We start from the raw sequence: 16,958 nt of genomic DNA on the forward strand, positions 1-16,958 counted from the left end.
AACGCTCCATCCCCTCTAGGCGCTGCCAGTGCCAGAGGCAGGCGCGAAGGTGCTCGGAGCTGCCTGCGGAGCGCGGGATCTCGCTGGCAGCCCGGAGAGCGGGGCCGGCCGCCCTTCTTCTCTTCCTCCTCCTGCGGGGGCCGCCCGGCAGCCCTCTCCCCCGCTTCAGCACTGCTCTCTGCGCCCCCGGCCCCCGTGGGCGGCAGGTCCCGTCGGAGTCCCGGAACGGGATGGGGCGGTGAACGGGGGGCGGAGAGCCGGCGGTCCCCGCTGCCCCGCGCCCGCCGGGGGATGCCAGGCGGGCTCTGAGCGCTCCGCACCGCCCGTCTGCCCTCGCCACCGGCTGGCACCATGCGGGGCGCTGCCGCCAGCCTCCTCCCGCTCACCTTCGCCGTCCTCCTGGGCTTCGCCCACTGTCGGCCGGACTCGGCGGCTAGGCTGGAGCCGGGGACCGGGGGAGCGGCGCGGCTACGGAGCCGCGGGGCTGCCCTGGGGGCGGTGGGCACGGCGAACGGCCTGTCCCCGGCGTCCCGGTCCCCTCCACCGTCACGGCCCCTCCCCGCAGCCCTCCACGTGGATCGCGGCTCCGCGGCCGCCGCGGGGAGCCCGAGCGGTGCCGACGGCCGGAGGCATCGTCCCGACCGCGGGCTGCCCACGCCCCGGGGCCAAGCGGGAGATGCCGGGCTCGGTCCCGGCGTGGGACAGAGGAGCAGGCAGGACTCCTCCCGCCAGCGGCAGGGCGGCGGGCTGAAGGCGCGAGTGGTGCCCCGGGCGAAGGAGCCAAGCGGCAGAGGGAGGATGGCGGGGTAAGTGCTGCGGCCGGGCGGATCCTGCCGGGAGCGCGTAGCGTGAGCCCCGGTGGTCCCGGCGCTGGGGAGCCCCGGACGGAGGGGCAGGGTCCCATCCCGAGCCCCATGCTGCATCTCATTTTCCATCCCACGGGCGCTCCCGGCGCTGCCACGTCCCCTGCGGGATGGGGGGCAGTGCTTCCCCGCGCCCGGTCCGGAGCGGTGGGAGCCCACTGGATGCTCGCTGTCCTGCGGCGCGTCTGTCCCGCACTTGGGGCCGCGCCGCTCGCAGCCACGCGTGGCTGCGGGTGTGTCGGTGTGCACGCAGGCGTGGCGTGTAACCCGAGTGTGCGTGGGCCGCCAGGCCGCCCTCTGCCAGTGGTGGGGTGCGTGGTTCAGGCGAGTTCGGGTGTAGTGCCCTTCTGGCAGATCGGGGCCTCGGCTGGCAGGCAACTGTGCGGCAGCGGGCAGAGTGTCCCAGCTGCCCTCTGGAGCTGCCCACGGCCCTCCTTGGAGGCACGCTGGATGGGGGATTCCCGAGGGGGATATAATATGATTTAGGCGGTGGAGAAGCTGGAGGGGCTTGCTTGGCTCTGCGGGACGGAGTCTGTCTGCTGCCGCCCTTGCTGCAGGTACCTGGCCTCTTGGCTCCTTCCTCCCATAATGGGCCCCTTGTAAGCACTCCACGCCGCAGCTTCCCATGGCTTGAGTTGGCTCAGTCGAAGGAGGCTTCCTATGACTTGCCTGGCAGGGCTGCTTCCAGCTCCAGTCTCTGGCTACAGCCCTGTGGAGGTGGAGGGGATATCATATGGCGAGGCCAGCTGCTCGGTTGTGGGGGGAGCCTGCGAGCGGCCGTCTGGTGCACGGCTGATAGACTCTTCAGCCCAGGGCCCTTTCCTCGGCAGTTCCCTCGCTGCTCCCCCGTGGCTGACACCCTTCGAGATTAGCTGCTTTGCCACTTGGGCAGGGAGTTTGACCAACCCATGTGGCACTCTGTGTGTCTGCTCTCATGTGAGCCTTGCTAGGAGGATTATGAAGGCAGGCTCTGGGTTTACAGCCCTCTGACATGGGCAGAAATCTTCTAACATCTGTCAGGGAGCTTCACTAGACCATCTCTAGGTTTTCTCTCTCCCACACTCATCTCCTTGTAAAGTTTAGAGACAGAAAAGTTTTCTGTGCCACTCTGTGTACTTTCCTTCAACAGATCCACAGATGCACCAAGTTTGCTCTGCTTCTATTATGTTTGATACATAAAGTATGACTAGCAGCTAGGCATATAGGTTCTGAGCTTACCCGGCTCATTATCTTGGCTGGTCAGCCACCCAGAGAGGGAGTTTTGGGAAGATTAAGTCTTGCTCAGTCACATTTGGACCTTTTTGGGCTCAGAAAGCTTTTACCCTTTCTGCAGTTGGGATGTTGTCAGTGTTGCTTTGAGATCATGTACCAGTTTGGTTGAATTTGAGTAATCTGATACCTAGCATGTTTGTTTTCAGACTGCAGCTGCCTCTGGTGACAACAGCTGGCCTGTGCTGCTGTCAGGAGCATGAGGGCAGCCCCAAGGTTCACACTGTGTTCAGAAGAGCGCTGAACCTTTTTGCAAGTAGCTTTAATCCCTTAATCCAGGGTGTAAACAGGGATGGTTGTCCAGCACTTACACACAGTTTACCTGTTATTATCTATATCTGAGAGTGCCACTGCCTCCAAGCTTAAAGTAAGGAAGAGCTGTGTCCTAGTGCTGTGTTTCTCATGCAGGCTCTGCTGCACTTTCTGCCTCTGCTCTGCACTGGAAGATCAAGGCTGAGGATACAGAGTTTTCTGCAATCCCCATGAACTTCAGTTCTGCAAAGTACCTGTAATGGCTTTCTGTCTGTTCTGGAGTCCAAAGCATCACTTTTGAAGCTTCTCTGTAACTTGCTATCTTCGGAGCTTAAGAGGAAGCCCAGCTGAAACAATTGTGCATAAGTAACCACATGCTCCTCATGGAAAGTTAGCTGTTGCTGCCTCCAGCCATTCTGGGAGACTCTGTCCTTCCACCTCATCCATCTTCTTACACCCCTTGCTGCACCAGACACATTTTCATCCAGGAAACTCAGGGCCCCTAAAAAACTTCTGTTTGTGATGTTTCATTTTTTTGCCAGGTGGGATATTTTCTGTTCTGCTATTTACACTGAACTCCTGTTAGTCTCTGGTATGACAACCTTCATTTTCCCTTACTCAGGTAACTTTGCAGGTACACGAAACCCTGGTACTATTTATTTATACAATTATTTTGGCTAAAATTTGCAACTCCTGCATGTGTTGCCTTTCCAGATTCCCCAGTCAGAGCTCTCTGCTGGTACCTTCAGGGGCCCTATGGAGTTCTGTGGTTGCAAAAACCCATTTATTGGCACTCTATGTTTTTCTAGATAAGTATTTTCTCACCTTGTCAGATAGGTGCATACCCAAGATTGAGTTTCTTTCCTGGGTTTTTCTTTCTTTTCTTTGGATGCCATCCTGCTCATGTCTGACCTTTTTGCAGGTGTGAGTTGTACAAACAATTTGATAAATGCATCCAACTTTAAGACTTGCAAGAGCTGGGTTTTAGTATTTTCCCCAGCAGACTTGCTGCGAGGTGACTTTTGATATCCCAGCAAACATCACAGAAAATGACTGAATTCTGACACTGAGTGAAGAAAATAATCCAGCCCTGAAAACATCACTGCTCTGCTCTGCTCAGTTTAACATCCCTATTTCTCCAGCTCCCCTGACTAGAAGGATTTTCCTCTCAAGTGTTGTGGGATTAGGGTAACCACGACACATGCCAACTATGACTGTACTTGTATGCTGGATGCATCCCTAATTTGGGCTGGCCAGTCCTGTGTGAGGACACTGTGGGCATCTCCCTCTACATCAGTGTCCCTTGGGATGTGTCCCCCCTTGTCCTGTGGCTGGGAGAGTGGGTCACAGTGATGAGGAAGGTGGGTAATGGAAGAGGAATCTGGGGAAGCCTCTACTTCTGGTACCTACTGGGATGGTTTCAAGGGGCATGTGAGGCTTCCCAGGTAGCAAGCAGAGAGTCCCAGACTCATTCTTTCTCATTCCCATTTTCTTTTTGGGCATTCTACACCCCAGCTCACATTTAATTGCTGTTGTAGACTCTATCTGTGGCTGTATAATCCTGCTTTACCCAGGCTTTGTGGCATATAGGCTCTCACTGCAATGTGTTTATAGGATTGCTCAGGAGTGGAGGTAGTTAAATGCTGGTGTGGACTTGGCAGAGGGTTTTCAGTGACTCATTGATGCCAACAGCCTTTACAGCCTTTTGCTAATGTTCTTCACTGGGTCCGACTGCAAATATTTCATACGCATTTGGATGAAGTTCACTTTCCTGCAGTAGAAAGTCAGACCTGATGATCTAATGGTCGCTCTGGCCTCCTGTGAGGATGCTGTACATGGTCTGAATGGAGTCAGCATATCTGGCAGCACAGAGTTCTCTATGAAGCTGAAAGATGATGCATAGATTGCTATTAAAATAATGGCTAAAAAACGGGTTCTACTGAATGGTTCAGAAACAGTATGTGATCGTTGCCGTAAATGCCATGATCTTACTACTGTTTTCTTGTTTTCCTTCCCCCTGGTGCCTGTTATGGTTGCTTGGTCTTGTTTAAGATAACTGCAAGATGTTGCAGGCTGTTCTCATCCTGGGTACCTCGGCATGCCTGAGTCTGATCCTGTTGGTGGCCTCTGGCTGCAGCAGCAAAGGAGAGAATGAAGGAGTGGCTTGCACCAGCTCCTTTGCTCAAGTCCAAGGTTGTGTCTGTGCATCCAGTCAGGCCTGTGAATGGTTCTTCTGGGCACAGGAAGGCTTCATGGCACTGGCTTCAGCTCTGTGGGGAGTTTCAAGGAGCTGTCTATCCCAGAAAAGGAGCAGGTCAGTGAATAGTGCCTGGGAGCTCCAGTACACCAAGCTCAACCTGCCAGGGATTATACCTGGGCATGGATGGTGCATGCTAGCCACAGAATGAAGAAAAAGCTTGGTTTGCAGTTGCTTGCTGCTGCCTGTACTTTTTGGAAACCTCACGTGGACCTGGTACTTGAGGCAGAGGCTGAGATGTGGATCCAGTGCCCCACTCTGCATTTTCCCAGAAATGCACTGAGTTGTGCCTTAGGGTTTTCTCTGGTACTGTGGCTATTTAGATGTCTGAGCTATTCAGTGCCCTTTCTCTTCAAAAAGGGGGAACTGGTGACTGGAAATGGTCTGCTTTGGTCTGTCTGCTCTGTCTGCTTTAGTCTGAGCTGGGCTGGGAACTATTTTGGAAGGTGCTAAGTGGCCCATGAGCCCTGTAGCAGCACAGCGTTACAAGCAATCAAGTCTCAGTGCCTTTGAATATTCTCAGCAATGTTTCATTTCACAGGATATGTGCTAGTTGACCTGACCCTTAGGAAGGCAAATACATTATTAACATCTTCCCTTGGTAAGGAGACAGAGATAGGAAAGATTGATCATTAGCTGAAGGCTTGTTTTGGCATCAGTGTTAGGGTTGGGATTAGGGCATCCCATGGAATGTGATCCAGCATGAGGTTCAGTGGAACTTCAGTTTGCAAGATCTATGTGACGACGTGTCTTCCCCTCTGCTTTGACTGTTGTATTTCTTTCCATTTGGGACAGCTGCTGACCCCTCCACATGCCCGTTCATCCTCTGGTCCCCCTGCAGCCCAGGCTGCTCTGGATGAGGGTGTGAGTCATGCTCCCATTCCTTTCTGCTGTGCTTCCTGTTCCAAGGAGTGGGTAAGCAGGAGAAAACCTGGATGCTAAGCTCAGGCAGCTGCTGAATGCTTCAAAATTACAATAATGGCTCTGGCTTATGTCATTGTTAGGTCTGCCAGGGGCTCGGTGTGTCACGGCACCCAGCAGGTCCTCTTGCCGGGCAGCTCTGCCCGGTGCCTTGGAAGTCCTTGTTCCCTGTGCAATGAGGGCTGACCAGAGGCTGCTCAGTGTCTGCAGGTAGCTCCTCAGGAGGCACCCCCATTGTGGTGACACCAGAACTGGAGGGACCCTGCCACTTGTTTGTTCTCCAGAAGCAGCACTGGATGGAGAGGCTGAGGGCTGGACATGCCCCACAGGGGGCTCGTGCTTGAGCCACATCTTTGCCTAAAGTGTTTGTGGTGTCATGTACAGCAGAACAAATGGATGTGGAAGCCACCACTCTCTCTCAAGCACCATCCCACAATGCTGTAAACATGTCATGCTCCTTAAATTTCATGGAGTAAATTCTGAATTCTTTGTGAGGCAGTACAAACTCCATGGTGCTCAAACAAGGCAAATGACAACAAAATGCTTGAAGTAGAACCAGAAGTGCTCAGGAATGGGTCCCCTGCAGCAAAGATCCCATAGCTATTTTCTTGCAGCTGATACTCTTGCTTACCTGTGCCTCATGCTCTGTGAGGTCCTGCTCACTGGGCTTTCATCAGGAAACAGTTGTAGTTCTTCTCTACCCTCCAGCACAACCTACATGGTGTTCCTTCCAACTGCTCATTCCAGTCTAGGAGGTCCTCCCTGCCTCCATCTGTTCCCATTCTCTCATCCAGGACCTTATGGCAGGAAGGAACATTCCCATCCAGGTATTCCTTCTGCCCCTGCCTCTGAGGACACCCCTGCCAGGCTGTCCTCCCTCCAGGAGCATCGCCCTGGTTGGTCATCATCAACACCAACTCCTTCACCTGGGGCTGGCAACTCATGTCTGGGGTTGGCAGTGACACAGAGTTGCTCTACTACTGAGACATTTGTGCTGAACCCAACAGGGGTTTCATGACTTGAGGAGTGGTCTTGTCTGCTCAGGCTTGGGCCTCGTATCTTTTTTTCCTATGACCTCTGGCTTAGTGTTGTCATTGAGAGCAGCTAGCAACATGCTCCCTCCAGCATGCCTGTGAGATATGTAGATGAAGTTTAAACATTAATCCCACAAAGAACATCATAATAGTATGATTCAAGGCCAAAACAACTTCTCTGGAGAAGGTAGCTATTTTGCCCACAAGAAATATGATTTACTGGATAAGCTGAGGTGGGAAAGGGAAAGTGCTTTGCTCACTGAAGAGACTGAATATGACTTATGAGGTGTGTTTCACCTGTGCCAAAGGAACAATGGGAGCTGTGACAGTCTAAGTAAAGCTGCTTATGTTAAGGTCCCTCTCAGGACCTTAATTATCCAAAGACCTGCTCCAGCTCAATGGTTTTCTCTTTTTACTGATCAGGACACCTTAAAAGTGTTTAAGGCCTTGTGAGCTCTTATGCAGTAAATAAAGGAATTTTTTTTTTAATTGGATGTTTCCTGAGGATGTCTTAAGGAAGAGACTCATAAGTCTCTCTCAGTTGACAGACAAAATGCTGGAAATTGGTGCTCTTGCCCAGCCAGAGCAGATATGAGTGGACGCTAGAATTACTTTGGCTTGTTCTGCTTGCAGGAAGTTACACCAAGGGAATTTAAGTGCTTTCTCTCCATAAAAATCTGCCCAGATTAATACAACATTGATCCTGAAGGACTAGTAACACTTAAATGATGTGGCTTCTCAGACCCTTACTTTTCCCACATGGGGCAGTTGTACCTCTGCAGGCAGCTTCATTTATGAACACCAGAACAATCCTTGGCATACTTGACACCCACTATCCTTGGCCCTCCTAAAACATGAACCCCACAGCTTGAGCCTTGGCATTTCTGGAGTCTCATTTCAGGCCATGTGGATGCAGGAGTCAGAAGGATGCCAGTTTAGAGCAGGATCTTCCTCTGACCCTGCTGTGTTCATGTTAAAGTCAACCCAGAAGACAAATGTTCATGTTTCTGTGGTTCCTGTAAATTCTGTCAGCAGCTCTGACTGCTTTGTCCAGCATTAGAAATAAACCATACCTTCCACTTATTTTCCAGAGGATTTCCAGAGCTTTCTGGCTATTTCTAAGTTTCTATCTTTTAACAACTGTTCTTTCTCATCTACCTTGACATGCAAAGATTACCTATTTCTAAAATCTTCCCTCCATGATGATTAATAATCTTGGAGAGCACCCTGGAACTTGTTAATCCTTCTTATTATAGACACTTAAATATGACGTGACCAGAAGAAGCGGCATTAGCTGCCTGCTTGGGCATTGCAGAACACCTCTTAGAGGCCCAGCACTGTCTATGATAGCTGTAGTTGACAGTCATCCCCACCTGATAAGAAAGCTCCCCATCCCCATAAGAAAGGAGAGGTGGGGTGAATGTCATTTATGTAAGGGCAGTCCAAAAGTAACTAAATCCTGGATTCAACATGGAAATGATTTCAGCCTCTTGGAATTAGTGTAGCTCTGTGCACATCAGGTAAACACAAATTTCATAGCACTAGAGAGTCCTCAGTGCTCTGGGTCACTGCACTAGAGACAGATCACAAATGCAGGACTGGGGTGCTTGCAAAGGGAGAGCAAGCAGGGGAGTGTCCCAGAGTGTGGCTTCTGATGTGCCATCCCTGCCAGGGCAGGGCTGAGCAATGAACAGCAACAGGCAGCACCAGTGAGGTGGAGAATGAAGTGTTGTCTTTGGCTGGAGCAGCTCAGGACATTGTCAGAGGCAAGATACTAAATCGGGCCCAATTTACACCCAGTACTATGAAGAACCATGAGATCTTTAATGATCTTTGGCTGCTGGCCTCCAATTGCTCTCAGGAGGAAAATGGTTCCTCTGAGTGCTGTGCCAGGAATCCAGCATAATGCCAGTTCGAAAGGGAGCTGCTCTCTCAGGGATCGCTCACACTGCAGCATTCACAATCCTTGGGGGTTTCTTTTCCAAACACTTAAACAACTCAGCCCTTGTCCCATTGGTTTTGATCTCAGCTGCTGCTTCATCTGGAAGGAAATATCAGATGCTTCAGGAAATAATTATGTGGGTGACTCAGAGGTGATGGCTGCAGCAAGACCTCAGCTTCCCCCTCTCCTAACCACACTGCTTTTTCTCTCTGCTTAGGCCAAATGTTTGTGGCAGACAGTGTTGCCCAGGATGGACCACAGCTCCAGGCACAAACCACTGCATCAAACGTGAGTATGACAGTCTCAGCCAGTGCAAGCCTCAGGATGCACCTCTAAAAAGTGCTTCAATACTTCTGTGACCCCACACACTCCCCAAGCACTGTTGCCAGGGCAGGAGATAAATCCTGGGGGTCTGTGGAGGCAGTACCACAGCCTTGCTCAGCTGAGAGCTCAGCTCTTCCTGTCTGCCAGCAAAGTCTGAGTACGCAGAGTAATTATGGTTTTATTTAATTATTGTTATTAGTGTCCATCCATAACAGGATCTTGTTGGGGCAGGGCATTGCAGTAGCAAATTTATGTGTGAGTTTTGAGCCTTGGGCTCTCACTTGGAGTCCTGCTTGGAGCAAAGACAGGTCTGTGAGAGTCCCAGCAGCTGGGAACCAGCAGACTGGGGCTGTGCTCATGTGGGTGAGCATTGCTGATGCTGACCAGGGAATCAGGGCTGCAAATTATCTGAGTACTAATAACAAAAGCAATTAATGCATTTGGCAGAAGAGCTGGGATAGGTGGGGCTGGAGCATGGAGTGCCTAAAATGGCAGTGATGTGTAGAGCACTCCTGCTCTACAAAACTGCCTGGCCAGGACCCTCCTGCCTACCCACAGAGGAAGTATGAAATGTTCTGCTCATCCAGGCAGCCCTGGAACAGCCCTGTGGGCTGCAGTCATTGTGGTTTCCCTGACACGGCGCTGGAAGAGAAGATGCTTGAGTAGGCACCAGTGCAATGCACACCAGAGAGAAGTGAACTGTCACCTCCATCCTCAATAGTTCTGCAGCTCTAACCCCTGGAGATACCAGCCTAGTCAGGGAGAGAGAAACAGCAATTGTTTCTTGCAGTAGCTTGTGAGAGTTTTTAGAAAGTTGTAAGAATGTGATAACTTGTTAATTTAAACAATTTACAGGTGATGTTTTTCCACCTTGCTTTTCTGTTCCTCTCAAAAACAACGTGTGAGAAAGATGTTTTTATTAACTGACCAATCAAATAAAATGTATCATATCAGTCTATTTAAGCCAAAGTTTCCTTTCCATTAAAGCCTTCTTTTCTTCCTTTTTACACTGCGTCTCTCGTCTGTTCTTGTGTCATTCTTGACACAAGGGTAACAAGCCCCTGCTGTGATCCTGTCCCTGAAAAACAAGGCTGCACCACTCAGCTCATCCGTGGGCCTTTGCCAGGGACTGCTGGCCCCGGGTACCTGCTGGTGCCAGGGAGGTGCGGGGCTGCCCCTGGCGCTCGACCAGCCGGGAGGGCAGGAGCACGGGCAGCGGGCTGGGCACAGCCAGCCCAGAGCCGGCGAGAGCATCTGCCTTTGCTTGAGCGGCAGCAGCTGCCCAGATGTGAAGCAGGGAAGGAGGCTCCGCTTTGTTTGCCGGGGATCGCACGGCGCTTTGGCCGGGCTGGGGTGATTGCATTAGCAATCGCTGTTTGGGAGCAGGGGGCCAAGGGCTGACTCACCTCCCTTCTCCCTCTCCCCCATGCCGACAGAAGCCAAACGGTAGAGAGCGTGCTGTGCTGCCAGACAGTGTCTGTAAACACAGCGCGGGGCCAGCCGTGGCAGCATCTTTCTCTCATTAGGGATTTTGGTAGGAGCAGTAGATCTGGGCTTGCAGCCACGCAGGCTGCCTAGTGATTGCTCAGGTGCTGAGCCCTTGTTCCCAAGGATTCATTAAAAGGACAGTGTCAACATGATCAGGCCTGAAGTGTCCTCCTGACCGGGGATGGTAAAGCTCAGGCAGGTCTTTGGTGGAGACTGGTGATCTGTAAACATAATTTAATTCCCAGCTACCTCCCTCCCTGAGCTTTTCTGCTGGAGTTCAAGCTGCTGGAGACATACAGCTGTTTTTAAAGCTGCCAAGGCAAGCTGGACAGCCCATCCCTGTTAAGTTTCTGCACTGTAATGCTATTTAATGTCTGTTCCCATGGTCTTTGATATGTAGCATATCAAGGAAGTCATTGAGGTAGAAATGCAGCCAGAGGGAACTTCTTAAGAGTGATGAAACATGGAAGAATGGGTATTCAGGTGTTGGATAGATACTTGGTTTTCAAGGATTTGAGCCTAGATACAGGAGAGAGGATATGACAAATTGTTGCCATAATCTATTTTCTCTCACCTACCAAGGGTGGTGGTTTCTTCCTTCATGCATACTTTTGTAGGCATTTTATTCTTTCAATATGACTTAACTCCCACCTTAGGGAAGTGTCTCTCTGTATGTTTCAGATTTGAGGAGCAAAGTTGCAGTGAGGACTTGTGGAATTTTCAGACAGTTTGTGACTGGTTAGATAAAAAGAGAAATATCTTTCCCAGGAGCAACAACACCTCCTGTGGAAGTGGAAATGAGATAAGGGGGCTCAGGAGGAAGACCTTGCCTGTTTGCAGTGGGCTTGATTTCTGCCCACACACTGCCAGGTCATCACACTGAGCTGCATACAGGGGCTGCATGCCGTGAGGCTCCAGAGGGCTTCTCACAGAAGGGGCCATTAGGGATAGTGAGCTGCATCTGTGTAGGCTTGAAGAGTTCAACCTTCTGCCTGTTTAACTTTGTTCTGGAGTGAGACTCTGGCCATTATGTTCTTAGTTTGGTGGAGAAGAAACCTGTATACACAACTAGCCAGATGCCCCGTTGCACTGCCCTCATTTTTGGGGCTGCAGTGTACACTTGTCAGCAATTTATCAGCCTTCCCAAGTTAGTTTATGAGCCTCCACTTTCATCAGCATTATTCATGATGGCTCTTTGCTGCTTCCAGAGATAGTGTCCTGGGCTGGGCTGGGAATGCAGCATGAGCTTTTTTCCTGACATGAACATATTAAAGAAACATTTTTAATCAGTGTGTCAGGAAGGACTAAATAAACTAACGTGCTTTCCAGTCTTATACAGATGGTCTTGCAGTTAAGATGGTGAATAAAGGTGCAGGGATTCCAGACTGAGTCTCTGGCTCTGCTGTGGCCTCACAGTGTGACTTCAGACAGTCCCATTAGCATCCTTAGGGCTTTTCCACTTCTGCAAAATGACATTCACATGCCTCTTCATTTGTCTTTCTTCTGAATGGTAGCTATAGGGTTTTTTGAACCCTGGCTGTTCTTCACTGAAGTTCTGTTTTCTCTCTGTTATTCCTGCGTTGCTGTTGATCTACCTCCCTGTCACTCTGCACAGATCTCACTTGTGGTAAACCATGCATCCCTTCTGGGTGTTCCCACAGTCAGAGCTATAAGTTAGAACTGAGTTTACATATGTAACGTTTTCATGAGAAAGTGGACTAAATAACCCCAGTGGTACAAGTCCTTCAGCACCTTCTCAGTTTTCCTATGGAGGCCCTAGCTGATAGACAGGTTCCCCTGCACTTTAAATGGAACTGCAGAGGAGCTGCTTACAGTGAGGATCTACATCACTCTCCTAGATAAGAGCTGAAGCAGAGCTTCAGGGACTCAGTAATCGAATGCTACCTTGCACATCATTGCTCAACCCTGGGCCAGGTGTGCCTGCAAAGCAAAGCAAGGCTGAACTTGGTGGCATTCCCTCTGAGAGGCCTGGCTGGGTGGTCAGAGTCATGCCACAGTCATGCCTGCTGTGTGACCTTGCTGGGAAAACATACCTCATGCAACAAAAACTAGACTTGATCTGTGAGGGCACTGCTAGATGTTCTTGAACAAATCACATTTTCTCTTAGTGACACTTCAGCAGTGTTCCAAGTCTTACTCTTTTATTAAGAGTTTTGAGATTACTATTTTTGTTTCCCCTAATCTCCAGCTCCTGGAACAGGTGATTACATGAGACTCCAGTGAGGAGAAATGAGTGCCTGTCACCTTAACAGAAACTGCTTATAGTACCCCAAGCTGGGGAGCAACGCCTCAAAGTAACCCCTGAGGTCAGAAAACAGAAAGCAAAGATAAAGATTTCAAATATGTATAAGTGTGTTAACCATCTTGTTTCTTCAGCTAATGTTATGGTTTTGGGACCCTGACTAGTGATTTCATACACTTGTCACTGGCAGTGCTGCCAGTGACTGATCTGCTCTCCTTATATTGCATAGCTGAACTGAGTGAAAACCAGCAAATTTTAAAGCTTTCAAGTTCTCCCTGAGTCTGTAAAGGCAACTAGGAAGGGGATTAATCCTAGAGCTGATATATTTCAGCTAGGGCAGCTCCTCATTCATCCTGCTTGAAGAGACCAAAAGATTAATCCCATTCCCTTCTTCCTCTTCTCTATGTAAACTGCCTTAGGGGTTTTTTAGAGTGCCTGTTCACTTATCACTTTCCTGCTGAAGGGTACAGTCTGAGGTGACTCTGTTGGTGGGAGAGGTTGTGAGAACTGCTGTGGTTCCAGGTCCCAGCATCGTGGCTCTGCAGTATTTCAGCATATGAAGTGGTTGTTTTCAATGGCAGGCTTCCTGGGCTGGTGGCCTTTGTTAAAAACCAGGCATTTATTGGGAGATAACAGTAGGGACTGGCAGCCTATTTAAATCACAGCTGAGTTTTGTATTATAAATTACATCAACTTCTGGAGTGCCAGACTTCCCAGAGACGCTTAATTCCTGCCTGACTGGGACCTTGTCCCTGTTCCAGAGACTGCAGTGTTGGCTGATTTATTTTACTGGGAGATTTCATCAAAACCTCTGGCTTTAACCTATACAACCTTACGTGACTTAGGGTCTCATTTTCCTTGAGATCTCCCTCCCTTCCTGAGTGTTAACATGGTAATAAATGTCACATGAAGCATTCCAGTGAGCATATCCTTAATCTAGTCAGGAAAACCTAATGGTGGGCTAGTTTGGGTTGTGGGGGCTAGACTGCTGTGAAAGGAATTCAAGTGTCTGCATAAGGACTTCTCTCACTTGCTGACAGCAGGATGATGTACGGATGGCACACGAGGGATGAGCTGTCTGTATGTTTGTGTCCAGAAGCAGTGTTTCTTGCAGGCATGCTTGTACCTCACAGGAGTGGAGAGCACAGCCGGAAGGGGAGGGACGCCCTGTAGCTGTGTGCAAAGGTGGTGAGATGCCCCTGCAGTCTCCTCCAGGGGCAGTCTTGGGAGAGGAGGTTTCACCAGAAGCAGTGGTTTCATGGGTTGAAACCCACTCACAGGGTTTCCATGTGGCTGGAGTTTAGTGTCCACTTTGTGTTGGCCAACAAGGTTTCATTACCCTTTGACCAGCTGGCACCTTCTTTCTTTGAAGGACAACACTGTTTTTCAGTGCCTTTTCAATTACCCTTGCTCAGAACAATGAGCCCAGTCCTACTGGAGCAATCTGTGGATTCCTGGCTGCCACTGCCTGGGTCATAAACCCAATTTGGCATCTATTGACTTGGGAAGTGTTAGGGACCTGTGTATAATTAATAGCACTTTCCTGCCGGGGTGCAAACTGAAGCTGATGTGCTGTAATTAGGAACACACAGGCTCAGAGGTTGATTTAGGCATAAGGTTAATGAACTGTAAGTCCCCATAGCAGTGGAGGAATTTGAGTGACTCCAAAATCAGCTCTTGAAGGAAAGCTGGAAGGGGAACAGGAGGGCAGGAAGGAAAACTGAAAGGGACAGGTCAGGGGCACCGTGCAAATCAGACCCCAAAACAGACTAAAGGTAACATGCAATCCCTTGCTTTGTGAATTAGGACCTATTCCTGCCAGAGCACTCTGGGCAATGCTGGCAGCCATGTGTTCTCTGCAGGACATGCTGCTCGTTTCTGAACTTTCTGAAATAAGCATTGCTGGAGAAGAGCTCTGCAGAGACCAGTGTGGAGTATAGAGGTGACCTTGTGTTAGGAGCCCACAGCAGGTGTAACACCAAGACTGAAGTTCACCTGCCTGTAGAGATGAGATGGGACTGTCCCAGTTGTGCTGTCCCAGCTGGGTGTCACCACCATGGGGCTGAAGTCCTGTGTCCACTAACTGCCTTTCTGTGTCTCCTCAGCTGTCTGCGACCCGCCATGCCAGAACAAGGGCTCCTGCAGCCGCCCCCAGGTCTGTACCTGTCGCTCAGGCTTCCAGGGCTTCCGCTGTGAAGAAGTTGTTCCTGAGCAGGAGTACCACCCGCCTGGTGCCGCCGCTGCCTTCCAGCCCCCCTCGAGCTCCCTCCGGAGGAGGACCAGCACAATAGGGCGGGATGCCTCCCTGCAGGGGCCTCAGGCACCCATCCCACGGCACATCCCAGCTGTGTAAGTCAAACCTGAGTCCTGGCATGGTGCTCTGCTGATGCCTCAGGCAAATAACACCTTGGTCAGTTGGGCCACAGTACCTGCTTCAGGAGACCAGGCAACTTAGCCCTTGGTGAAAACTCCTCCATACCCTGTGGCAGATGACATAAGGTCCTGCTGTCCCTCCAAAGGACTTGGTTTGTTTCCAGCACTTTGTCACAGTCCTCTGGCATACACAGGAATGAGACGGCTAATGATGAGCCCATGAGGAAGGAGAGCTGTGAAGGTCATCAGTTTGCCCTTGTGCTGTTGGTGAATAGCCTTCATGGTAGCAGTAGGGTGGACAGAGGTGTGGTGGGTAAATCTCTTTCCCGAGAGGATATGTTTAGAGCAATGTATCCAGGTAGTACCCACAGAAGAGTACATACATCTGAAGTGTGCTTGTAAGTGCTGGTATTAGCAAAATAATGACAATCAGAGATGTCTCCTGACAGACTCGAAATTATTGAGCCATTTGTTCTATATTTCTGAGTAACTTTGCTTTGGTTTGGGTCATTTTGGTACCCAGATGGATGCCTGTATATTAGATACAGAAGAAAAGATGGAGCTGTTGGAGCTCAGAGGTCCATGCAGGAGGGACTCTGAAGAGTGTGTTAAGCTCAGGATGACAACTGTGGCATCATCTGGTCTTTTCAGAGAGGAAGGACCTAGCACTTCAGTGCACCTGCCTCAGAATATGCTGAGATGCTCCTGTACCTGAGCTAACACTCCTTCACAAAACTTTGTGTTTTGTGATGTCCTGCTGGAGCTGTAGCTGTTTTTGCTGAATGTGGCAGTAAAGATGGGAGGGGTGTCTTTCCCTAATAAGCACTGCTACTGTGCCAGCAGCTTTTTGGGGATGGAGCATTGAGAGTAGTGCCTGGTACAACAAACCACACATATTACTTGTTTGGGTTTCTTTATCCTATCTGCACTTCTCTGTAAGAGTCTGTGAACATGGGAGCAAAGTGTTAGACTGCATCACCCCCAAAGGCCCCTGTGTTTCTTGGAGTTGTTCACTCAACTGCTGGCCCAGAAAGACTGGTTTTGTTGGTAGCTACTAAAGCAGAGAATTTTCTCATGGCTTCCAGCAGGAGCCCCTCAGTCACAGTCAGGAAGACATTACAACAGTTTACAGGTGCTTAACCAGGATATAACTTCAGTTTTTCCTTTCCTTTACTTTCTCTGAACTTTTGGCTTTCTCTGTCAACATCATTGGAGCTGCACGAGGAGAGAGCAATTTGGCCTATATTTTTCTATTTTCCTGCAGGTTGTTTCCAAGGTGCCCGTTGCTCCTACAGTAGCTCCTGCCTTTCTGTCTCTTGAAGCAGAGGCAATGCATGGGCTGGAGACAATTCTAGACCCTTGGCTGTCAACAACTTTGGAGAAGCTCAAATGACTGGCAAAGATTTTACTGGCACCAAGTAGTTCACTGAAGCTGACATATCTTGGTGTCCAAATGGAAGACTATCTGTTAGGAACCAAATTCAGGAAAGGCAGAGGTGATGCTGGCAGGGAGAGGTGGTCAAGCCCCTGTCATTGCTGCTGTAAGAGAGGCTTGCTGCCCAAGTGAGCATAAAACCTTCTCACGTGCCTGTAATCCTGGGCATTGCTGATGAGCTTCCCTGTGGTGATGACCTCCTCCTACCCCTCTGAGCTACCACTCTGTGCAGAGGGACTGGAGGGGAGGGAGAGCAGTGTCCTTGGAGATACAGCACCTGTTGAAGGCTTTCCCTGTAAGGAACATGACCTCAGGCTCCACACAGAGGACAGAGGGTTGTGCAGGCACTGGCAGAGCATTCTTGTCCAGTCAGTCAGACATAGCATCTAGTGATCACTGAACTGGGATTGCTGAATGCCCAGCTGCCCAATGTACCTTAAATCCTCTGGCACTATCCCAAGGAAATAGGACTCCATTAAGGACCGTGCTGGGCTGTTCCTCCTTCTCTCCCTGTGAAGGCCATAGAATGTCACCTTT

At 50.3% G+C, this 16,958-nt stretch overlaps 1 protein-coding gene across 1 annotated transcript in view; it reads left to right on the forward strand.

The window, feature by feature from the left end:
- The first annotated feature begins 351 nt into the window (after positions 1 to 351).
- LTBP2 (latent transforming growth factor beta binding protein 2) overlaps positions 352 to 16,958 on the forward strand; it is a 71,101-nt gene continuing 54,494 nt past the window's right edge. The window contains exons 1-3 of the mRNA XM_077784029.1: positions 352 to 806; positions 8,756 to 8,826; positions 14,719 to 14,962. Coding sequence (XP_077640155.1) covers positions 352 to 806; positions 8,756 to 8,826; positions 14,719 to 14,962 — 770 coding nt within the window. The remainder of the gene's footprint in view (positions 807 to 8,755; positions 8,827 to 14,718; positions 14,963 to 16,958) is intronic.

Source organism: Lonchura striata, chromosome 6, assembly GCF_046129695.1.
Source record: "Lonchura striata isolate bLonStr1 chromosome 6, bLonStr1.mat, whole genome shotgun sequence".
In the NCBI taxonomy this organism is placed as follows: Eukaryota; Metazoa; Chordata; class Aves; order Passeriformes; family Estrildidae; genus Lonchura; species Lonchura striata.